The sequence below is a fragment of the Culicoides brevitarsis genome, chromosome 3 (genome assembly GCF_036172545.1).
Source record: "Culicoides brevitarsis isolate CSIRO-B50_1 chromosome 3, AGI_CSIRO_Cbre_v1, whole genome shotgun sequence".
NCBI classification, from domain to species: domain Eukaryota; kingdom Metazoa; phylum Arthropoda; class Insecta; order Diptera; family Ceratopogonidae; genus Culicoides; species Culicoides brevitarsis.
This window is the reverse complement of record NC_087087.1, coordinates 32,802,941-32,828,976: the sequence shown is the minus strand read 5'-3', so window position 1 is coordinate 32,828,976 and position 26,036 is coordinate 32,802,941. Positions and strand designations below refer to the sequence as shown.

Below are 26,036 nucleotides of genomic sequence, written 5' to 3'. Positions count from 1 at the left end.
AAAATATTAAAATAAAAAAATATTTAATTATTAATTAATTAACTATAAATTTACTTCATTTAAAATTTTATATTTATATTTATTAAATTTTATTTTAAATTAAAAAAAAATAAATAAAAATTAAATAAAATTTAATTTATAATTAAATAAATTAAAAAAATAACTGAATTTAAAAAATTATTTTTTTATTTTTATATTTATTTTATTATATTAATTAATAATTTAATTTTAAATTAATTATAAGTTTTTTTACTTAACTTTTTTAAAATTATTATAAAATTTAAAAATAAAAAAAATTTATACAAAAAGATTAAATTATTTAAAAAATAAATAAAATAATTTAATTAAATATTTTAATATTTTATTTATTTTTAATTATTTAAAATTTTCTAAAAAAAAAATAAAAAATTTATTTTATTTTATTGTAAAAATATTCTATTAAACAAAAAAAAATACTTACCAGTCCTGTTCGTTCTTCCATTAAAATGATAAGAAAATGGCATGATTTTTGTTTTCATTTAATTTTTTTCTATTAATAGAAAACAATTTGCCGAATAAAATAATTAACGAAAGCATCTCCAAGTGAAAATAAAAAGTCGTAATTTTTTCCTGATAACAATTTAATTTGAAATTAATAAAATAAAAATTAAAAAAGAATATTGACCTTTTACGCAACACAAGCAATAATTTTAAGCAATCAGGTAGTTAAAAAGTGATCATTGCCAAAAATTCAATAGATATCGTTTTGATTAGCTTGCTGAGAAGCCTAAGCGATACATAATCTAAAAACAGGTTGGTAACTGTATCATTCGATATGATGAATGTGATATTGTAGCAAAAGTTGTGTGTGCGGTAAAAAACTCGGAGAAGAACGATGTAATTAAATTTCTTTTGTATTACGTCTTGTCGTGCTTCCTTTCTTCTTCTTTCTCTGAAGAACGACACATTCTGTATTAACAGCGATTTACAGTTACAATGTATTTTATAGACATATTTCAATTAATTTTTTTTTCTTTTAGAAAAAAAAATACAATAAAAAAGTAAGAAAAAAAATTTTTATGAAAAATGGAATTTTCCATCAATTTTTTTTTGCTTTCAAAATATGTCAAGAATATCGCGCTGTGATATCCTTTTATAATTAGTATAATTTTCATTATCGCATATAATATCCAGACCACACCCAAGTCGACGTCCATTTTCCATCATGTGTGTTTTTCCAATTAAAACAAAGCACTTTTCATGGTTGTCATTGCCATGTGACTTTATTTACCTTTTTATGTTGAACTCTAATGGATTTTAATGTGATATCGCCACAAACTTTTTTTTTCTTTAGTTCTCGTAACCTGATTTACGTTTTTTTTTTTAGTTAAACGAATGTTAGAATTGTTGCGGTAGAACACATTAAAAGTATAGTGAATGATTTTTTTTAACCCAAACAATAAATAAAGTTTGTCAGAAATATTTTGGCTTTGATAAATACAAATAAGGCACGAACTTTTTATGGGGTTTCCTTATAAAAACAAATGAATGTTTTTTTTGCTTTGTTTTGTTTGTGTATATTGCACACGTAATGACATCAAATCGAACACCCAAAAAATATTCGTAAATGTCACCCAAAAATATCAATATTTTATGAACAAACAATAACAATAACCATTCAACACTGATTTCCGAGTATTTTTTTTTTAATTCGCTTGTCTATTGTGAAAAATTTATGTTTCGCATTTTCTATCGCGAAATGTACTTCTGAATATTTTTTTAATTTTATTTTATTTAATTTTAATTTTAAATTTTATTTTTTTTCTAATAATTTTTTTTATTTTTTTTAAATCAAAAAAAAATTTTTTTTTTAAATTTTAATTTACTTTTATATTATTTTTTTTTTAATTTTTATTAAAAATTTATTTCAATTTTTCATTTTTTTAAATTTTATTCAAAATATTTTTTAAAATTATTTTATTTTTTATAATTTTATTTTAAAACTTTTTTTTATTATTAATCCAAAAAATATTTTATTTTTTTTTAACTTTTTGTTTAATATTTCTTTTAATTTTTTTATAATTTTAATTGAAAAAAAATTGATTATAATTCAAAATTTATTTGATTTTTTTTCAATTTATTTAATTTTAATTAAAAATTTATTTCATTTTTTTTAAATTTTAATTTAATATTTATTTTAATTTTTCTAAATTTTAATTGAAAATTTATTTTTTCAAATTTAAATTAAAATTTTATTTTCTTTTTTAAATTTAAATTTTTTTTTATTTTTTTAATAAAATTTTTATTTTATTTTTTTTTCACCTTTTTTTGAGCAAAATAATAAAAAAAATAATTTTAATTTATTTTATTTTTAATTAAAATTAAAATAAACAATAAATTTTTTATTAAAGTTTTTTTTAGAAAAAAAAATAATTTTTTCAAAAATTTAAATTTAAATAATAAAAAAAAATTTATTAAACCTAATAAATAAAAATTAAATTATTTTATTTTTATTTTTAAATTTTTTTTTTAATTAAACTATTATAATTTTAATTTTGAAAAAAAAAACTTTTGAACATCTTACAATTTTATTTATTTGAAAAACTTTAAAAACTGATAGAAATAAAAATTCATAAAAAATTAGAACCTTGCGAAACACAAATTTTTCACAACATATCATTCTTTTAAAAAAACAAACGCAATTAATAAACTTCATAAACTTTTTGTTTGTTTCAAATTATGATTATTATTAATTTCCGTCTTGTTTTTTGAGATCACCAGAAGAAATCGTGATGAAAGCATTTTTTTATTATATCTTGGACACTGTAACTGAGATTTATATCTTTGTATCTTTTTGTGCCTTTCTATACATGCCTTTAATTATTTTAGCAGTTCATTAATTGAAATGTTAAGCAGGCAAAACAGTTAAAATTCGTATTTCGTGCCTTTCTAGTCAAATATTTTGTTTTTTTTTTGCGTTTTTATGAAGACTTTAAAAAATAAGAGTTAAAACTTTGATGCGATTAATCATGTCGTGCCTTTAATAACTTGCCTTTTGTGTGTTTTCATAATCATTTTATTTTTGTAAAGTATACAGCACGCGAACATAAAACTCTCCAAATCTCGAAGGGGAACACTTTTTAAGTAGCAGCAATAAAAATGTTGAGTTTTTTTTTTGAGAAGTTGTGATGATTAGTTTGTGTTTTTTTGGATTTAAAGACGTCGTTTCTCATGCGAGTGACTTGATAAGATGATCCAAAAATAAATTTATAGTTTCCTAATCTAATTGAAGTAAATTGAAAAGTTTTGTGTGAGTTTTTTTTTCTTAAATCTGATTTTTGTCATATTTGGACTTCCTCGTTGATGATTTGACTATTTTTATTATGTGCTAAGTCTCGAAAATGGTTTTGTTCACACATAATACTCATCATTGTCTGTTTATTTTTCGTTTCAGGTTTCCTTGTTCCAGCGATGATCATTAAAAAGTGCGTGTAATTACCGATGTAGACACAAATTGCTTATAGACACTCAATAAAAGTCTCTTGAAGAACCCATAAAAATGTTGTCGTACATGATTCCCGTCGAAGAGCATTCACCAAATCGTAATCTAAGTCTCAATTTGAATAACATCACAAATACCACAAATAATGGTAATAGTGACACAACGACAACGACAATTATTACGATAAATAATTTGCACCAAGACGAGCAAGACGAAGATCTCGTCGACGAAAATACCAAATTACTGAGCTATGAGAAAAAACAGGCGAATGGTGATGCAATAAAGACACAACTGAGTGATCAGCAGAAGAATCAAAAGAACATTTTGAAGAACGCAGTGTCAAATTGTGATGAGAAAAAGAATGGACATGCAGTAAAAAGTGATAATAATGTTGAGTATTTGGGAAATAAGTTGAAAAGCATGAAGAAAAACATGGAAGAACAGAAACAACAAGAACAATCACAAAAGGAACAGATACAACAGAAAAAAGTCACACTAAAAAGGTGAGAAAAACATTTTTTTTTTGATTCAATTAATACTTGAACAAACAAACAAACATACGAAAAAAATAATTTAAAAAAAAAATTAAAAAAAAATTTAAAAAAAATTAAAAAAAAATTGAAAAAAAAATTTAAAAAAAAATTGAAAAAAAATTTCCTCTTTTTATTAAATTTATTTTTTTTTATAAAAAATAAAAAAAATTTTTATTTAAATATTTTATAATTAAACAATTGAAAAGAATATAAATATCTTTAAATAAAAGATTTTTTTTTGAAGAAAAGTAATAATTTTTTATTTCGTAAAAAATTAAAATCTACGATTTGAAAATTTTTAATAAATCATAAAAATTGATAAAAAGTCAATTTAAATAAAAATTTAAAAAATAATTTTAAAAAAATCTAAAAAAAATTTTTTTTAATTTTTTCTTCAAATTTATTAATTTTATTTTATTTTTTTTATTTCAAATTTTATTTTTTTATTTATTTTTATTTTATTTCGTAAAAAACTAAAATCTACTATTTGAGAATTTTTAATAAATCATAAAAATTGATAAAAAGTCAATTTAAATAAAAATAAAAAAAAATAATTTTAAAAAAATTTAAATATTCAATACTAAATTTTTTTTCAAATTTATTAATATTATTTTATTTTTTTTTTTTAAAAAAAAAAATTTAAATATTTTTTAAATAAATTAATTGAATAATTCGTAAAAAAAATAAAAATTGTCAAAATAAAAAAAATCTGAAAAATTTAAAATTTTAACAAAAATAATAAAATATTTAAAATTAAAAAGTTTTTTAAATTAAAATAAAAAATCTGAAAAATTTGAAATTTTTACAAAAATAATAAAATATTTAAAATTCAAAAATTTTTTTCGAATTAAAATTTAAATAAAAATGTCAATTTTCATAAAAATCACATAAAATAAAATAAAAAACAAATTTCGTAAATTTAAAAAAATTCCTCGGTTCAGAAAGTCTGTCGCAATTAACATTTGCATTCAAATTTAAACTGTTTTAGCACTTGTACTAAAACATCTATTTAATTTTTTTTTTTTTTTTTTTTGTTAAAAAAATTATATTCACGTAATATAATTACAAGGCATGAAGATCTATAAAAAACAAGTAGAAAGTCTCAACGAATTTTTCATTCGAAAGCGCATTTTTTAACATTTCCAGATTTTTATTTGAATTCCCATAAAATGCACTTCCACGCTCACTTGATTAATAATCCAGATGTTGGCAGATTAAATACTTTTACAGTAACCTAGAAAACCTATTGTTACTGCCATTCTTCGTTTTTCTCGCATATATGCACTCCTCCTTTGATTCTCTAAATGCCTACCATTAGTAGAGAATAAAATGCACCATATATAATTGCTTACTGCGAAATAAAAGCAGTAAAAAATAAAACATCAAACTGGATCAAACTTTTTTTATAATCTATAAATATTTTCGTAATGCACGCGGCGCAAATAAAAGGCAGAGCAATAGGTTAATGCATTTTATTTAATGCACACCAGAATTACTTTATTGTTCTTGTAATTACTGGTCAGCGTAAATGAGAGAGACGCGTTGATTAAATGATTGATGAAATAATAATAAATAAGTACAGCGACTATGCCAAGACTAAATGCACAATAAAAAAGCTGTTTTTAATTCAGTTTCGTGAAAAGGCGTTGAACAATAAACTTTTGATCGAGTTTATTTTAATTTAATTAAATCAATAAAATAATAAAATGAAGAGTAAATAGCAATGACATCAATCTCGAAAAAAAAAGACAAATAAAATTAATGAATTAATGTAGGAAAGACCAGACGCTTTAACCCAAATCGTTATAATTGTTAGTAATAACAAAAAATGAAATAAAAAAGCGTAAACAGATCATATCTTGGCTCGGATTCCCTTTACGATAGATATGAACACATACGTTAGTATATTAGAAAAAGTTGATAATTGTTTAGCGGTAATTATTATCATTTATCACCGCTGCTTCTTGTTAATGACTTTGAAAATGTATTCACGGCGATGACGCAATGAACTTTATCATTATCGATGATATTCGTATGATGGAGTCATTTTTTATGTGCATGATGGATTAACGACTTATTCAGTCAATATTTGCGATAATACTTTCTAATGCATTTTCATTAATTTTCAAGGGAATGTTACTTTTTTATCGCATTTCAAAGAAAAAAAATATAAAAAAGTTGTTTATAGGATTGACTAACTATACGGATTGAAAAGGGATGAAATTAACCTCTTTTGAGTGACAAGCGAAGTTCAATTAATTCCTTACTGATTTCTTAGAATCCTTAAGGAATTAATTGAACTTCTAAATATAATTTTTAGAGGTTAATTTCATCTCTTTTCAATCCGTAAAGTAGTTTAATTTGTTTATTCTAATGTTTCAAATTAACCACGTGACCTTTTGTTTTAACCACGTGACTTATTTCATTAAACGTCAATCCCTGTAATATCGCATTTTTCTTCTAAATGTAGAGAAAATGCGATATTAAACAGGGATTGACGTTTGATGAAATAAGTCACGTGGTTAAGTTAACAAATTAGATGAAAAGGTCACGTGGTTTTATTGAAACATTTGAATAAATAAAAAGAGGTTGATCCATTTTTCTTAGATGTTAATTTCATTTCAATCCGTAAAGTAGATCAAAGAATTCTTTTTATTTATTAAAATGTTTCAATTTAACCACGTGACCTTTTGTTTTAACCACGTGACTTATTTCATTAAACGTCAATCCCTGTAATATCGCATAGTTCTCCTAATTGTAGAGAAAATACGATATTAAGCAGGGATTGACGTTTGGTGAGATAAGTCACGTGGTTAAGTTAACAAATTAGATGAAAAAGGTCACGTGGTTAAATTAAAAAATTTGATTCTAAAGACAACTTTTAATAATTTCACAGTTAAAACCTTCAAAAGTCAAACCTTTAAAAGTTCGAATCAATATCATACTTGACCCTTCGTCACTTTTTGACTCGTGCAATAATCAACGAGCAACAAACAATTCTTCCAATCTAATTATATGACAACACGGCGACAACAGAGCTTGGTTGCAACAAATGCAACAATACCAACGTTTATAATCACCTTTAATAGCTTTAAAATAATAATGTTCCTACACACACCCAACCGATTGAAATAAATGGCGCAGTTAATAAACAAGCGAATTCAGAATCGCTCTATTTTAATTAAAATACAAAAAAAAAGAAGAAACAAAACCGCACATGTGCTTTCGTTTATTTTCTATTCAACCAAGAACACATCAAGATATAGAAAATTGCACAAAAAATAAAAATAAATTGAATCAGCTTTACCCACACAACCTTTCCTCTATCTCTCGATGTGCCATACAAAAATTTCAGATAAATATTTTTTTTCCTTCCCCACACACTCGTTTTATTTATTTAATTTATTTTTAAAATACTAAATCAATTATTGCAAATATTTGTGTGCTTTTTCGTATCGTGTTACTTTTTTCCCATTGATTTTATGCTATGGCACGTCGACAGATGAATCATCATTTTCGTGATGTGACATACCGGAACAAGACAAGACGCCCATCATTATGCGCCATTGCGTGTTTTCTCTCTTTTTCTCTGATAACTATGATAAACGTGATGATTACCTACGCAAAGACGTCAAGTTTAATTACTGTGCAAGAGCAATCTTCCTTTTGAAGTTTTTTTTTCTCACATTATTTGGGAGAAAACAAAAATAGATGCACGTAATGATTTATTTTGATGTCATTTGTCAACTGTTGTTTGTTTGATAGCTTTTTAATATTTTTCCTCTTAAAAATAGATTTTGGTAGAGGGACCGGCTCAAAAATGAGCGAAAATGTACATTTCGAACACACAAAAAAGAGAGAAAATAAATTCATTAAAATGCAAGAGATTTAAATAAGCCGGTTATGTGTTTCGATTTTCGAAAACCCCACCAATTTTGAATGAAAAAATAAAATATTTAATTTTTTTTACAAAAATAAATAAATAAATCAGATTTTCTTTAATTGATTTGCAATTATTGATCGATATTATAAGAAAAAAAAAAATTAAAAAAAAGTAACAAAAAATTTGGGCTTTCATCGGGAATCGAACCCGAGACCTCTCGCACCCGAAGCGAGAATCATACCTCTAGACCATGAAAGCCTTATGCAATACGGACACTTTTTACCGTACACTTACTACAGCAATTTTTCCCCTCATTTTTGGCGAACTTCCATACCGACTATTCTACTATTTGAATTTGCGTGAAGGCGATTTGCATCGATTTCAAGTGAGACGAATGAAATTGATAAAATCGAATTAGCATATATTTTTTAATTTTTTTAAATATTTTATTTAAAAAAAATTAAAATTAATTAAATTTAAAATTAATTAATTTTTAACATTTTTTTAAGAATTTTTTTCAATTAATTTAATTTGAATTTATTTTTTTAATTTAATTATTTTTTAATTAAATTTTTTTAACATTTTTTTTTCAAATAATTTTTTTTAATAAAATAATTATTTTTATTCATTTATTTTATTTTAAATTAAATTAAAAATTAACTAATTAATTAAATTAAAAAATAACTAATTAATTAAATTAAAATTAATAGATTTATTTTTAAATTTTTAAATTTAATTTAATTTAAAATTTATTTTTTTTTTAAAAGAATTTTTATATTTTATTTAAATTAAGTTAATTTTAATTCTAAATTTTTTTATATATTTTTAAATAGTTTTAAAAAATAAAAAAAAAATATTTTTTTAATATTCAATTTTTTAATTAATTAATTTTTAAAAATTTAATAGCAAAAATATTAATTAAAAAATAATAAAAATAAAAAATTAATTAATTTGATTTAATTTTTATTTTTTTTAATAAAAATTATAAAAAATAATGAACCAAAAATTATAAAAATAAAAAATTAAATTTTAATTAATTTTTTATTTAATTTTTTTTATTTTTTTTTTTAATTATTTTTTTTCATGTTATTTTTTTTTCGAAAAACAAGTGAAAAAAACTTCTCAATACTTTGTTTATGAAAAATTTGTTTAATTTTTGCAAAACTACTCACAGCAGTCTACATCGTTTGTTTATATTCAATTCTGTTAATTTACGACTGACAATGACAATGAATTCGAGAAGAATTTTTCATACCAAAATATGACTCTAACCAACGAATGTTTGACATTTTTTAATTAACTTTTCGCCTAATGAATGGCTATTGAATGGAATGGAATTACAGCTCACTACTTTTAATTTATTTGAAAATTAGAAAAAAAGTAATAACAATAAAAAAATGTATGTAGGTTATGACTTAATTTATTGACTCTCGGAACAATTATGTTAAATTAGCATAGAGATGATTAAGATATATTGAGGTATTTTTTTTTGTGTCTGGATGAGTAATCCGCGATATTTCAAGCAAATTTGTCTCTGAAGTGAAATCGAATTATGTCATATTCTGTGCACGTTCGAGACACGCTCTCGTTTTGTGTCTCGTTCAAGTCCATCCAGTTCAAGAGCACGTCTCATGTTTACACCATTTCGTTTTCCAAGCATTTTTCTAATTAGCAACAAGCTGTTTATTGTCACAATCGCATCAATTATAAACACACATTTTTTCAAGTTTAATGAACAACGACAATAATTAACATGCAATTATTAACATGCATTTGTCGTGTTTCTCTATTGCACAAACACACTGGTTGACATGCCTCCGAGTACCAAAAGGAACGACGACGCGTCGAGAAATTTTTTAATTTTTACAAAACTGTACTTTACAAGAATTATAGTTGTTAAAGTAAAAAAAAACCGGCATATGAAAAAAAATGCCGATGGACGACCCATTTGTACGGAGAGAAACATATTGAAAATTTACTGTAAATCTTGGGTTGTTAATCTGTGTGATGATGATGTTAATAAGAAAAGTATAGAGATAGAGCTTAATATCATTGACTAACATCTGATATGTAATTATTTTCTTCATGATCATCATCATCATCATCAGAGAAATTCCGAAAATAAAAAAAATGTAAAAGTTAAAAATTCTTTCGTGTGCAATTTTTGTAATTTTTTGCTAATCTCACAAAACAAATGGAAAAATTAGATTTGAAAATTTTCTCTGTTTATTTATTTTTTTTTATTTAATAGTTATCAAAAGTTATCAGATGTAACTATAAAAGTAACTAAAGCGGATTTAATTTTTTTAAAAATTATTTGTAATCTTAATTATCTTCAAGAGGTCAAATCGTCTTAAATGGATCAAGTTGACCTTATATTGATCTCTTAAGGGATCAGATTGGACTCGTTTAAGGAATAAATTGATCTCTTAAGGGATAAATTTGACTCCTGAGGGGTCAACCTGATCCTTAAAAGATTAATTTGACCCGTTTTTCGCCCATCTATAGATAATAAGTTTCAATAAACGATAATAAATTCTATAGATAAAAAAGCTGATGGACATTTATAAGAATCCAGATCTTTCGGAACATGAATTCAGAAAAAGACTTCTATGGAAGGCATTTCATACTATGTTTTAAAAAGCTATAAGGAAAGATATTGCAGATCGAGATTCCTCGTAAATTTTTTGTCTAACATCCTTACGGGTCAGAATAAAACTTAAAGAACTGAAGTTTCGTCTTGGAAAAGCATTACTGAATATGTTTATCATGATGACTGCACAAAAAGATATTAATTTTAATTTTTTCTAATAGTTTACATTTCCTTCATGGCCAATTTTTTGATAAATGTCGTTATACCCTCATTTAATTCCTGCAATACCTTCAGCATAGAAGATCAGAATTCGTTAGTCCAGAATTTTGTTCAGATTTAAAATGACGATTCTCGGTTCGGTTGATATTCCCTTTAAGCCGACTTTAAGCATATAGACCTTCTCTTCTCGTTTAATAGGAAGCTTAACTCTCTTACAGATCGAATTGTTCTTCAGCACGTGACTTTTTTTAAATTTCTTCTTCCAATTACGAAAACTACGTACAGACTGACATTCACTAAACCACAAAGTCGCATTTTTTCCTTTTTCAAAAACGCAAATGCAGTTTTATGGGAACCTTGATGCCGACATTTGCAATTATTTTCGAGATCTCGGAATTATCTAGAGTAATTACTTTGATAGACTTTCTTTTGTTTTGTTTTATTAGGACACGTTTCTCTGCAGCATTTCTGATCAATAAAGATTTAAACTCTCATCAATTCAAGTCAAGCGTGTAATTACAAAAACACAGACAAAATTAGGTTAAACCAGCATCGGCTATATGTAAAACACTTGACGCAAATAAATCTCTCGTTTCGTTAGGTGAAGGGACAATAGACTTTCTTCTTCTTCGTTTTTCTTCTTCTACTTGTTAGCATAGCAAATTCTTGCTGTTTCTGCTTTATCTCTCATTAAATCTCCGATGTCTTGTTTTCTTCTCTCGTATGGTTAAAATTGTAACAAGTGCGCGAATGAAAAAGTATTATCTTCATTAAAATATCAACTGTACACCGCACTTTTATTTTATTATTATTGTTACTCCGCGCACCACGCATTATGATTGAAGTTTAGTTTTTGCTCTTTCCGTACCTTGATTTATTATTAATATTTTACAACGGTGAATACAAACTATCTTTAATAGTCAGACAAAATGTTTGTAATAATAATAGAAGTTATAGACACCTTTTATGATGATTTTTTTCATTTGTTGTTGTTATTACAATATCTGTCAGTACATTCACCTCCCGCAATGTACTTCATCTTCTTCAACTTCAACAATGTCTTGTACGAAATCACGTTCCAACTTTATTACATGTTTCATTTCCCTTTCTCATCTTCTTTCTTTCACAGAGTCTCATTCGGTTCCTCGAAAGGGTCAATGGTAGAAACAGTGGTCTACGAAACGCCAACTCCCGTTTCCGAGTATCCCGAACGGTTCATTGGCTATCACTCGGGGCATCCAACTGTGCCAGTTCATCAAGTAATCAATGGAAATAACCACCACCAACAACTGAACGACACTCCTCCCAATGCCTCAGCCAGTACAAGCCTTAACGATAGCGGAATCGCGGAAATGCAACAAGAAGAGTAAGTATTGTGAGAATTTCTGTCGACTTTTCTGCATGAATTGAGATTTATTGTTGTTGATGCAAAAAAAAATTTTGTTGAATAATATGTTGAGAAGTTGGCTATTACGTCAAAACACACATGTTTGCCGATATGCCGCTCGAACAACAAACAGCTTACAATGCGTTTTGTTTATATTTTGTCTTGTTAACGTTGATCTTTTGTGTTCTTTTACGAAGTGTACAATGAAATCTTTCATCACTCCATCAGACAACATGTATGAGAAAATGCAATAAAACGTCGAGTTATTAATAAAAATTTCAAACTTCAGGGAATTTCATGCATGTGGTTGATGTAATGGAGAATATTAAGGATTAAAGTGGTTTCTTATTTTTTTTAAATTTAAACAAGAAAAAAAATTTTCCAATAAGATTCGTATGCAACATTGTTGCATTCACGCCTTATGAGTTCCCTTCAGTACATTTCTACTGCGTTAATTCCCAAGATGAAAATAAAATTATTATTCATGTGAAAAAAAATAAAAACAAAATTTTATTTTTTCTTTAAAAGTAGAATTTAAAGGTCAAATAAAATTGTGGGATGCGGGAAATAATAAAAAAAAATATAAATAAAATAAACGTAGGCGAATCATTTAATTAAATCGATTTTTGTTAGAAATAATCTTGAAAATATGGAAAAAAAATTTAAAATATTTATTAAAATATATTTTAAGCCAATTTTTATTAAAATATTTTTCGTTAAAATATTTTTTTAACTTTTTTTTAATTTTATCTAATTTTTCATTTATTTTTCAAAATATTTTTAATTTTAAAAAATAAAACAAAATAAATTTTCATAATTTTTTAATTTTTAAGAAATTTTAGTTTAAATGTTTTATTTGAAATTTATTAATTTTAAAAAATTATTTTATTTTTTTAAAGCATTTAGTTTAAAATTTAATTTTATTTTTTTAAAAAATATTTTTTAAAGTTAAAAAATTTTTTTAAAAAAAAAAAATTAATTTTCATAATTTTTAAAAATTATTTTAATTTTTAAACCATATTGATAAAAATTTAAAAAAATTATTTATTTTAATTTTAAATTATTTTTCATTATTATTTATTTTTAATAATTTTTTTTAATTAATTAATTTTGAAAAAATTCTTAAAAATAAATAATAATGAAAAATAATTTAAAATTAAGATAAATAATTTTTTTCAATTTTATTTAGTTCTTAAAAAAATATTTATTTAATTTTCAAATTATTATTTATTTTTTTTCCTTTTTAAAAAAAAATAAATTTAAATTAATTTATTTTTTTTTATTTTATTAAATAAAAAAAATAATAAATTTTTAATTAAAAATATTATTAAAAAATCAAAATAATTTAGAGAATTAAAAAAAAAAGATTTTTTTTTCATTTAAATATTTTTCTAATTAATATTTTTTGACTTTTATAAAAAAAATCCCTTCAAAAATAAAAACTATAGCAGAAAATGTTTATAATTCAAACCATGCCACATAATTCGATCGCATGCTCCAAACATTGAGTCGACCAAAAATGATAACTATACATAAAAATTCTCTCTCTCACCGCTGCAACAACCTCTCTTTCGCCGCGCACGATTGTTGCCGTCTCATTCGGTCTTTCCATTAATGCTAGACACAGTGCTTGCCTCGCACGTTACTTTATAAAACAGTAATATTTTGACTGTCAAGTAAACTCGTTTCATTCGAGAACGTTTGTTGGAAAATATATATATAATATTTGTGTATGCCGAGAACATATGTGAGCATCAGAATATCAGAAGGGGATTTATATACGGCGGATTATTGCGCATGTCTATTGAATAAATAAAATACGCGGTAGATGTACTGTCTATGTATTGCGAGTATAAACAAAATTTATTATAACATTTTATGAAAAAAAAAATACCACAAAAATAATACAGATAGAAATTATCATCATTCTTTAAAACGTATTATGAGGAAAAATATTTCATTATAACGACAAAGTTGCAGTAAAACTAGTTGGATTTTCATTCTAATTGGAGGTAAGTCGAAAAAAAAAGTTTTTTTTTTGCTGCTCATCGGGAATCCCCTTCATTATTTCCCTCATCCAGAGCTCAAAATCGGACAGTGATTGAAAATAATGGATTTAGTCAGTGAAAGATTGTAAATAATTCAGCAAAAAAACAACTTGGAGAAACATTCATCTCCGTGAAATAGACAAGAAAAGTTCGTGTCATTGTCTTAAAATAAAACATTTGTGTGTTTGTGTTTATTTATCCCACAAGTGTAACAAACTGTGATATTGCTGCTATATTAATATTGTTATAAAATAACCCAAAATTGGATTATAATAAAAAAAACACGAAAGCAACAAGCCAATCGAGTTGTTGGCAAGACAAGTGTCATGAATGAAATGAACGACTAGTTGATTTTTCGCTATAAAAGGCCATTATTAGAGAGAAATATTTTGGCGTCGTTACATTTTTTTTTTCATAATTTTTATAATAAATAGAAAGTTATGATTATTGATTTTAAATGCCAAAATTAAAGCACTTTCTCTGTTATTTGCGATTTCAGACTGTTCCATATCAAAAAACAAAATAAAAAAAAACTTCTCAAGGTCAATAAATTTTTACTTGAGAACGAAACAAGTTTTTTAAGGCATATGGTTTATATTTATTTATTTATTATTATTTAACACGTTGCTATGACGTGATTCATACAGCCAGCCCTCAATGTAGAAATTACCGGTCTTTTTGTGCTTTAAAACAACAAAAATTTATTTAATGATGAGTAAATAAGGCAAGTGCAGTAAAGGAAAATTTTAAAAAATTAAATTTTAGTAAAATTATGTTTAAAAATTTGAAAAGAAAATTATTTTTTAAAATTTCACATTTTCGTACTCCTCAAGACATTAAATTTTTTTAACATATTTTAATAATAATTTGATAATTTATAATTTTATAATTTTTTTTTTATTATTTAAAAACGAAAATATTTATTCAGGCAATTGCAATGAACAAAAGTATTTCATGTTCAAAATATTAATAAAATTTGAAGAGGAGTATAAAATTGTGAAACTTTTAAAATTTTTCAAGAAAAACTTCTTAAATCGTTTAGAAAAACTCTTTTATCGATTGGAATTTTTTTTTTGAGTTATGAGGAGTTCTAATTTAAAATCAATTTAATTTTTAGATCTAATTTAAAGTTAATTTAGAACTCCATATAACTTCTTTTTCTAATTTAGGGCTCCTCATAACTCAAAAGAATTATCCTATCGATAAAAAAGTTCTTTCAAACGATTTAAGAAGATTTTCTTGACAAAATTTGAAAGTTTTACATTTTCATACTCCTCATTTCACATTTTTATACTCCTCAGAATTTTTTTCTCATATTAAATTTATATAATTTATTTTCACAAACGAAAAAATATTTATTTAGACAATTGCAATAAACAAAATTATTTCATACTAAATCTTAAGGTTTGAAGAAAATTTGAAGAGGAGTATAAAAATGTGAAATGAGGAGTATGAAAATGTGAAACTCTCAAATTTGTCAATAAAAACTTCTTAAATCGTTTTTAAAAACTCTTTTATTGATAGGACAATTTTTTTGAGTTACGAGGTGTTCTGTTTTCTTATTAAGAGCGCCTAATAACCCAAACGAATCATCCTATCGATAAGAGTTAAAGAAGATTTTCTTGACAAAATTTAAAAGTTTCACATTTTTGTACTCCTCTTCAAATTTTCTTAAAATATAAAACATGAAACATTTTTGCTTATTGCAACTGCCTGAATAAATATTTTTTCGTTTGTGATAATAAATTATTTAAATATAAAATGAGGGTCTCATAAGTAATCGTCACGATGATTGCGATGCTAAATGAAGATAAAACAATACGTGGTATGTGTTAAGTATTCTCGAATTTGAATATTTTTCTCATTCAAAATTCGAGTTTATCCGCCCGAAAAAATTCTTCAATGCCAACATCTTAGAATGACCATAAAAATTGTTCGCTAATTTTTTATGCACACCAAACTTGTTGAATCACAGCAGATGATGATGATCTAATAGGTCTTTAAAAATGTATTTCTTCAAAAAAAAAAGATTATTTGTTATTGCGAATTTTATGCCAGAAATTTCTTTCTTAATTCCAATTTTATTGCTTTTTTTGAATGTCATTCTAAGTAAATTATTGGAGAATTAAATTAATCGTCTACTAACCTTAAGACTTATTAAATAGGTATTTCTCTGTTTACATTAAATTATTTCTCTGCACTTGTCGGCATAATGATACGAGTGAAATGACATCATCTAACGCGACTGCGCATGTGCCTATTCGTTATTTACGACACTTTACTTGTGTCTTGCACTTACTACTTACGGTTTCTTGTACAAATAAACGGTAATCTTATCACACATTTGAAATTTCAAGGGCATAAAAAAACTAAGTAATCATCACCGTTCCTCCAACAATAGATTGTGTCACTTTGTCGACTCTAAACATTTACATAAAGCACTTGCTAATGATGTGTGTCATAAATAAATATCGTTGTTTCATGACATGTTAAAGGTTGACCATTCATGCTGTGAAAGGCGCCGCAAGAACTTGTTGCAAGAAATTTCCATTTCTATTTTAGACTAGATGACGACGATGACGTTACAACCCACATTACTTTGGCGTGACAGGTACAAAAGTGAAAAGTGAATTGTAAACATTCGACTTGATAATATGTGTAATGCGGAGGAGGCGACGTAATTGAATTATGTCATGTGCCTGTTTTCGTTTTCACTTTCTTGAATGATCTTTAACATTTTGTCAAGATTGGCCCTAATTAGAAACTTTTTTTAAAAGCTTTAGATCAATTTACAATCAATTCACGACAAATTAAGCGATAAACATCCGATTATTTTCTGTAACGGGATCTAATCTTTTTTTTATATGGTTTCACACATGAGTATCAAAACGAAACCAACCAATCAAATTCAATGATAAATAATCACTACCTAATGTAAAATACTTCGTTACAATGTGAAAAGTTACTGTATCGCAGGTTGAAAATTATGCGAGTTTGGTTCATTAAACTTTTCAATCTTTGGTTTCAAATCTTGCTCCAAATGATTAAAAATTTATCAGGGGGCTCTAATTTATCATTTTTAATCATTTTACAACTCAAAACTGCCAAAAAATTGAAACTGAAAAAAAAATTTTCCTTTGACATAGTTTTGTTTTGAAAACTAAATCAAGAGCAAAAAAACTATGTCAAAAACTGTGTCAAAGCAATTTTTGTCAAATCTTGCTCCAAATGGATAAAAATTTATCAGAGGGCTCTAATTTATCATTTTTAATCATTTTATAACTCAAAACTGCCAAAAAATTGAAACTGAAAAAAAAAATTTCCTTTGACATAGTTTTGTTTTAAAAACTAAATCAAGAGCAAAAAAAACTGTGTCAAAAACTGTGTCAAAGCAATTTTTGTCAAATCTTGCTCCAAATGGATAAAAATTTATCAGAGGGCTCTAATTTATCATTTTTAATCATTTTTTAACTCAAAACTGCCAAAAAATTGAAACTGAAAAAAAAATTTTCCTTTGACATAGTTTTGTTTTGAAAACTAAATCAAGAACAAAAAAACTGTGTCAAAAACTGTGTCAAAGCAATTTTTGTCAAATCTTGCTCCAAATGGATAAAAATTTATCAGAGGGCTCTAATTTATCATTTTTAATCATTTTTTAACTCAAAACTGCTAAAAAATTGAAACTGAAAAAAAATTTTTCCTTTGACATAGTTTTGTTTTAAAAACTAAATCAAGAGCAAAAAATCTGTGTCAAAGCAATTTTTGTCAAATCTTGCTCCAAATGGATAAAAATTTATCAGAAAAGCTCTAATTTATCATTTTTAATCATTTTTTAACTCAAAGCTGCTCTGAAAAAAAAATTTTCTGTGTTTTGTTTTTTAAAAACAAAGCTGTGTCAATTTTTGTCAAATCTTGCTCCAAATGGATAAAAATTTATCAGAGGGCTCTAATTTATCATTTTTAATCATTTTTTAACTCAAAGCTGCTAAAACTGTCAAAAACTGTGTCAAAGCAATTTTTGTCAAATCTTGCTCCAAAAAATTCAAAAAATTGAAACTGAAAAAAAAATTTTCCTTTGACATAGTTTTGTTTTGAAAACTAAATCAAGAGCAAAAAAACTGTGTCAAAAACTGTGTCAAAGCAATTTTTGTCAAATCTTGCTCCAAATGGATAAAAATTTATCAGAGGGCTCTAATTTATCATTTTTAATCATTTTTTAACTCAAAGCTGCTAAAAAATTGAAACTGAAAAAAAAGTTTTCCTTTGACATAGTTTTGTTTTGAAAACTAAATCAAGAGCAAAAAAACTGTGTCAAAAACTGTGTCAAAGCAATTTTTGTCAAATCTTGCTCCAAATGGATAAAAATTTATCAGAGGGCTCTAATTTATCATTTTTAATCATTTTTTAACTCAAAACTGCTAAAAAATTGAAACTGAAAAAAAATTTTTCCTTTGACATAGTTTTGTTTTGAAAACTAAATCAAGAACAAAAAAACTGTGTCAAAAACTGTGTCAAAGCAATTTTTGTCAAATCTTGCTCCAAATGGATAAAAATTTATCAGAGGGCTCTAATTTATCATTTTTAATCATTTTTTAACTCAAAACTGCTAAAAAATTGAAACTGAAAAAAAATTTTTCCTTTGACATAGTTTTGTTTTGAAAACTAAATCAAGAACAAAAAAACTGTGTCAAAAACTGTGTCAAAGCAATTTTTGTCAAATCTTGCTCCAAATGGATAAAAATTTATCAGGGGGCTCTAATTTATCATTTTTAATCATTTTTTAACTCAAAACTGCTAAAAAATTGAAACTGAAAAAAAAATTTTACTTTGACATAGTTTTGTTTTGGAAACTAAATCAAGAACAAAAAAACTGTGTCAAAAACTGTGTCAAAAACTGTGTCAAAGCAATTTTTGTCAAATCTTGCTCCAAATGGATAAAAATTTATCAGGGGGCTCTAATTTATCATTTTTAATCATTTTTTAACTCAAAACTGCTAAAAAATTGAAACTGAAAAAAATTTTTTACTTTGACATAGTTTTGTTTTGAAAACTAAATCAAGAACAAAAAAACTGTGTCAAAAGCAATTTTTGTCAAAAATTAAAAATTTAATCTATTTATCATTTTTAATCATTAATTTAATACATTGAGATGTTAATATAATACATTCAGGGGTTAATTTGAACCCTTGAAAGGCAAATTTAATCCCTTTAAAAAATTAGATTGGTTTCTTCAAAAGGGATTACATTTGCCTTTTAAGGGTTCAAATTAACCCCTGAAGGTATTAATTTAATTCCACAAGGGTTTAACTTAAACTCGTAAGGGGTTAACTTAACCTCTTAATGACTCAAATTAACCTCTTGAAGAATTTAATTAACAACAGAAGAGTTTTAGTTTCACATAAATCTTTTAACTTTGCGAGACATCAACTTCTCACAATAACCTATTGGAATGTCATTTAGTATACGTTAACACTAATGCGATGAGACGTGAATTGAAACAGAATACTGTGACGGAAATTTAAAAATTCTAAACAGGTGTACAGTAGAAATGCAAGTGTCTATTTTTAGACAATTATATTAAATTCGAATTCGAAAACAAAAATCCGAAAGTAAACAAAATCTGTCATCAAAGTCCAATGGTCGGAAGAAGATAACACACTCTGGTCACACCAATTATCAACCGTGCATGTTAATTACACACATGACTGGTTTCGTTCTATTTCATTTTTTTTATTTTTCAATAGAGGCACTTTTTATGATCGATCACAGTCATCCGTTTGTAGCAACAGCTGAGATTGTTTTGTTCTGATAAAATTTGCAAACATTGTTTAATTAAAAAAATATCTAAAGAAGAGAAAGAGAATAACGGCATTCGGCACACCTAAAATGCTTGTTAGATTACATCACCGTAGGCAGTAAACAAATAGTTTTTAAAATCATAAGTTTTCGCGTTATCGTGAGGATGGTTATGAATATTTACAAACTCATTTAGAGTTTCTTGAACTTTTAATTCTCGGAAAATTAACTGGAGTACTACGAAAACACGACACAACCCCCCGAATAAAAATAAATAAGCTACAAACAAAATGAATTATTGCCATGTCTGTCCCCTTGAATAATTGTATACATTTCGTGGTGATGTCATAACGATCTCAATACAAACCACTCTAATCAACATGCTGCCATATAAGAGGTCAATCAGCATTGTCAACATCAATTACCATACCTACTACCTCTCATAACTTCACGTGTTCAAACTTGAAGATTCGCCTCACTTGACTTTTGACACCATTAGACGAACAAAAAGCAAAAAAACAGCAGCAATCTCCTATTTTTAAATGTTAACGGTAGTCAGATGGTACACAATGAAAACAAAATAGCAAATATGCAGATCGGTGAACAACGAAAACAGATCAGTAACTGCCTTTGCCTCTGCCTCGTGCGTACACAAAAATTCATGAACTAGTTTGCCTTTTTTGTGTGTACATTTTGATTACTTTTATTTTTATTATTATGAAAAAAAAGCCATACGACACACACACTCGACGCACAAAATAAAACTGACGTAATTCGGCATTTTTTTTTTCGTAACTTTTACACTGGAATCTGTATATTATCAAATTTCTCAAATACTGTCAGTGTTCGATGTTTACTCAACGCATCGAGTTGACTCTTCCTCGTCGCGAAAAATATTTGACCTTGACTCGAGTCAAAAGTCGAGCTCAAAATTAAATTAAAAAAAAAAAAAAAAAGAAATTAGTGAAAATTGACATTAATTGTAGTAAATAATAAATAGAACAGTAATCCGCCGAGTTCGCTAATTGGCGACGACTTTGTGCCGTCAATTTATCGATTTTATTTAATTTGAGCGGAAGAAAAGAATGGCCTTGGATGATTCAGAGTACAAATATTCTATAAGCAAAGCTGAAAGTTATCGATACAAAAAAATAATAAACAATTTTTTCTTTCTTTTTAGGATTGAACGTTCGAAAGTACGAGTAAGTTTCTTCGAAAATAGCAAACCCCAAGTTATAAGTTCGCCGGAATTCAATAGCTTGATATTATACGGAGACACAGTATTTGGAGATACATTTGCCAATAGTCAGGAAGTGTATGTTAACGGTGATTTAGTACAATATAGCGGTGCGAGTGATCTCTTAGGCAGCGACGAAAACTCAAATAAAATGGCAACAATGACAGAATTACCACCAAACTACGATAGACAACACAGGTAAGTTTTTTTGCTTTGAGTTTTATGAAGGAAAAAGGGTTTCGAAGAATTATGCTTGGTTTGGATTAATTGATTTTTTTTTTGAACCTTTGAGCTCAAGTGAGCTTAATTGCTCATGCATTTTCAGTGAGATCGGGTATGTCAAAGAGGTACTTGAATATACCAAAATGCACTAAAAAATGTCTAAAATCTCAAAAGCTCGTTCCGGAATTTTGAATTTAGGATTTTTGGACTACTTTAGGCCTAACTAACACAAAACCATCAAAAAATCTCATGCCATTTATTTTTCGATGAAATGCTGATATGAGTTGTGAATGAACTTATCACCTTATTGATTCCTCAGCCAAAAAATAACAGAAAAAATTCTGGAATCGAACCAGAGTCTTCCATTTTCCAGCCGGATGTTCTAACCATTAAACTATGTCTAAACGGGAACTTTCTTCTGCTATTTTCTGTAAAAAAAAATTTTCAAAAATACTTACCATCGTCGCCAATTATGTCAAATATCCTCGTCGCCAATTACCGCAACTGCTTCTTATCTCTCGTTTTCATCTGTCATCAACTCTAAAAGTAGAAAAAAAATGTTTACATAATCTCAGAGAAACGCCCTACTTCTAAATCTTACTTCTCATCAAAGAAAAGCTTCTCTAAATATTTACATTTCTATTCATCTCAATTCATCATCATCATGAGCTTTTACAAAATATCTGCAAAAAAAAACAAACAACAAATTTGGGTTACAAATTGCACAACTCCTTTCAACATCCACGTTATAAATTATAAAACGCAACAACTCACGTCAACAAAAATGCATTCGTTGAACTTTCAACCAAAAAAAAAAATCCTTTCTCTATTGTACCTAAGTATGTACGTGAATATCGTTGACAAGTTGTTTGGCTGAAGAGTTTCTATGGGTAACATTTTTTTTTACAATTTTAAAATACAAGCGCCTCAAAACATATTTTTCTATTTATATAAGTTTGCTTTTTAAAATTGAATGAAAATTGCAATTCAATGAAAAGTTATTGAACTTTTCGTGTACCGATGTACGAAAGATCTTGAGTTGCATTTTATGCTCTTTTGAGCAATTTGGCGATAAAGGAATTGATAAATAAAAGTTTTTCTTGGTTTGGCAACGTTCCTAATATCGTTATGAAAGTCAAATATGAGAAATTTTCGTGAAATATGATAAAGTTCAGAATAATTTCAAACCGCTCAAATACTTTAACAGTAGAAAATCGGTCATACGATAACTGAATAAATTCATAATGGGCGAAAAAATTCGTATTTATAATTGTATTTATATTAGAAAATTGATTATTCATGGTTTAGTGACACACATTTCCCTTTTGGTTAAACAACAGCCTTTTCAAAAGGCACTCATTCTCGATGCCTTTTAAAAGAGCAAAACAAGCAAAACAAAAGGGAAAAGGTTGTAAGAGAGTGCGCAGAACCCACAAAAGAAAGGAATACTACGAAAAGACTTTCGTTCAAAGAACAAAATAAAAACAACTCATTTTTTGGGGTGTACGACATACCAGGCGCATGCACTTGAACGCTCAGTGAGCGAGAAAACTCGTGAGACTGTCACCCGTACAGAAGTGAAAAATTCAGAGAGTAACTCTCGCATATTCTCACGATATGGCACCACTGACACAGTAGTGCACGAGCGACAGAGCTACACGTTTCCTAATGAAAATTCCATTTAAAACACATATAAAAAAATATTTTTCGCTTTCAGAGTTGATTGAGTAGAAAAAGTTTTTTAGTTTTATATGTCATGCAATCTAAAATAGACGAAACCATTTGAAAATTTCTGTGATGTGAGTCGCAGCAAAAATTCCTCATTTAAAGTGCAAAAAATAAACAAATTAAAAAGCGTCGGATTTGTGTGTTGAATTTTATTTAAATTTATCGAAAAATTGAAGCGCAAATTGTACAAAGTAACAACAAAAAGTGTAAAAATTGTGACAAAAATGTCTAAATATCGAACAAGAAATTTAAGGAATGTGAAAAAGTGTCATTAAAGGGCGTCATATTTTACATCGTTGACAAAAATAGATGAAATTAGAACCAAAAAAAATGTGTTCCATATATTACGCCATCAGCTGCATTTTTTCTCGATAAAGTCGGTCGTCAGCACAAACAGAATGAACAGACCCAATTTTCGATCTAATTAACTATGAATGAGTTTTTCACTGACACATATCGTTCGACCTTGAAAACGTCCGTTTAGGAAAATCTGTTTATATTTACATTAAAGTGTTCCGTTTTCATTTTTTTTCTGTACAGTTACTGTCTATTTTCAAGTCAATATTGATTCGACTTGACTTGAGGCATTTTTTTTTTGCCAAAAAAATATTTCGACAAATTTGGTCAAGTTCAACGACGTAATTTGTCATTTTAATGTCTTCAACAGATTTTTGAACAATGATGATAAATACAGACAATGCTGTTGTTTACGTTTCACAACAAGGGGTTCATTAACTCAATAAATGACAGGCCTTGTAGTTGTGCGAATTTTGACTCATCTAAAAGCATTTTTATATATTTTTAAAACTTTTTTAAAACTTACCTAAAACGTGTGATTCTATCCAGAGTTAATTGCGCATCACGATAAATATAGCATGGAGATGATAAAATATAAGTTACCCTGAAACACAGTATCATCAGTTAGGTGCAGTTTTTTTATTGTTATTTCGTTTCGTAAACATTTTTCCTATATACATAAACTACCAAATCGCCAATAAACACGATATAGAACACATAATGAAACGGAACGTATGATAAATGATGTAATCGTGAGTCGGTCATTTTCAGGGCACGATTTCAAAGTTCAGAATCAAAACATTAACCCATCCATTATAAAAATTATATTAAAAGTTTTCGATCTAATTAGAACGAAGAACTATCCCGCATTTTAGTTTGAAGTTTTTTAACTTTTTCACATTTTTATACTCCTCGAAATTTGAAAAAATTTACATTTTCTTACTCCTCAAAACTTGAAAAAGTTTTTTTACCTATTTCAGGGTTTAAAATCATGAGGAGTATGCGATTGTGAAATGAGGAGTACAAAAAAGTGAAATTCATATCTAAAATTCTTAAAGTGATGGAAAATTTTGATATTTTTAAAGGTTTAATTAAATTATGAGGAGTAATAAATTGTTTTGTTTCTCAAAATTTTTGAATTTATTCTTCTTATAATCTAAAAGAAATCTTTAAAAATTTTCAAAATTTCCATGAACCATAGACTTTTTATTACAAATTTCTCTTTTTCGTACTCCTCAATTAAAAGTTGCTTATTTCTCATGATTTTAGACCCTGAAAAATGTAAAAAAAAAATTCTTCAAGCTTTGAGGAGTAAGAAAATGTAAAATCTTTTTAAATTTTGAGGAGTATGAATTTTTTTTCAAATTTATGGAGTATGAAAATGTTTTTTTATTTCAAATTTCGAGGAGTATGAAAATGTAAAATACATAAATTCAAACTGAACTCAGACGATTTTTTGAATTTTCTTCAAAATGCGTTAAAAAAATTACGACTTTTAATCCGTATCTTTGTTCGATATTTAGACATAAAAAATTGCGATGTAATGCGTTCCATCAGAACCTAATAAAAGTTTAAAAATAATTTAATTAAAAATTATTACAGAAATAAATTAGATACACTGCATTAGATCGAATTAGAACAAACAAATGATCGAAACGACGTAATTACCAAGAAAAAGAAGATAAAAAATTACATAGAGAGAAACTGATAAAAGTGCATCATTTCATTATAATAGACTTGATTATATCATCTTTCTCGTTATAAAGTTGTAAATAAAAAACGTATAAAAATTTAATAAGCAATGGTTAGTGGAAAAGTGACGCCATCTCAGTCTCATGGCGGAGCGTTATACTATTTAGTGCAAGTGCCTCGCGAAGAGTACGAAAAAAGTTTGCGGGAATCCGAAAGTCACAGAGAATCGCATCAAGTTTTGCATTATTCGTTATCGACTCCCGCGATTCCTACAAAGCCTGTGTAAGAATTAAAAAAATAATTTTTAATAGTTTAAAATTTTTTAAAAAATTTCTTCGAAACCTTTTTCACTTTTTTTTCACATGAAAAAATTTTTAATATTTTTTTTAATTTTTTAGCACGGATTCTGGTTGGGATAACCCTTTCAGACCAGATGGCGATTTATCCAAAGAAGCTGATGAAATAGTTAATTTAATCAAAGGTAAAAAAATAATTTTAAAAAAATTTGGAAAAAAAAGTTGATGCGACTTCGGCAGGACTCGAACCTGCAACCTCTTGATCCGTAGTCAAGCATTCTATCCAATTGAACTACGAAGCCATGTTAATATAGGTCGTCTTATTGCGTTACATAAGTTCGGTATCCATTCTCCCCCCTTCTGAATAGAAACGTATGTCGTTTCGTTGTATAGACAGATGTGCGTACGAAATGCCGGCACATCATGAAATCGCAATTAACCGGCATACAAATACATGGCTTCGTAGTTCAATTGGATAGAATGCTTGACTACGGATCAAGAGGTTGCAGGTTCGAGTCCTGCCGAAGTCGCATCAATTTTTTTCATAATTTTTATTTATTTTTTTTTAAATAAATTTAAAAAAAATAATTATTTTTTTAAAAAATAAAAAAAAATTAAATTTAA

At 26.3% G+C, this 26,036-nt stretch overlaps 1 protein-coding gene and 3 non-coding genes across 4 annotated transcripts in view; 2 read left to right on the top strand and 2 right to left on the bottom strand.

The window, feature by feature from the left end:
• LOC134833197 (uncharacterized) overlaps positions 1-26,036 on the top strand; it is a 33,712-nt gene that overhangs the window by 6,700 nt on the left and 976 nt on the right. Inside the window, exons 2-5 of the mRNA XM_063847435.1 lie at positions 3,434-3,984; positions 11,839-12,075; positions 21,121-21,375; positions 25,515-25,597. Of these exons, the coding sequence (XP_063703505.1) occupies positions 3,539-3,984; positions 11,839-12,075; positions 21,121-21,375; positions 25,515-25,597 (1,021 nt within the window). The 5' untranslated portion in view covers positions 3,434-3,538. The remainder of the gene's footprint in view (positions 1-3,433; positions 3,985-11,838; positions 12,076-21,120; positions 21,376-25,514; positions 25,598-26,036) is intronic.
• Positions 8,084-8,155, bottom strand: Trnap-cgg (transfer RNA proline (anticodon CGG)). The gene has a single exon. It is a non-coding gene; the product is annotated as a tRNA-Pro (tRNA).
• Positions 25,641-25,714, bottom strand: Trnar-acg (transfer RNA arginine (anticodon ACG)). Its single transcript has one exon. It is a non-coding gene; the product is annotated as a tRNA-Arg (tRNA).
• On the top strand, positions 25,869-25,942 carry Trnar-acg (transfer RNA arginine (anticodon ACG)). Its single transcript has one exon. It is a non-coding gene; the product is annotated as a tRNA-Arg (tRNA).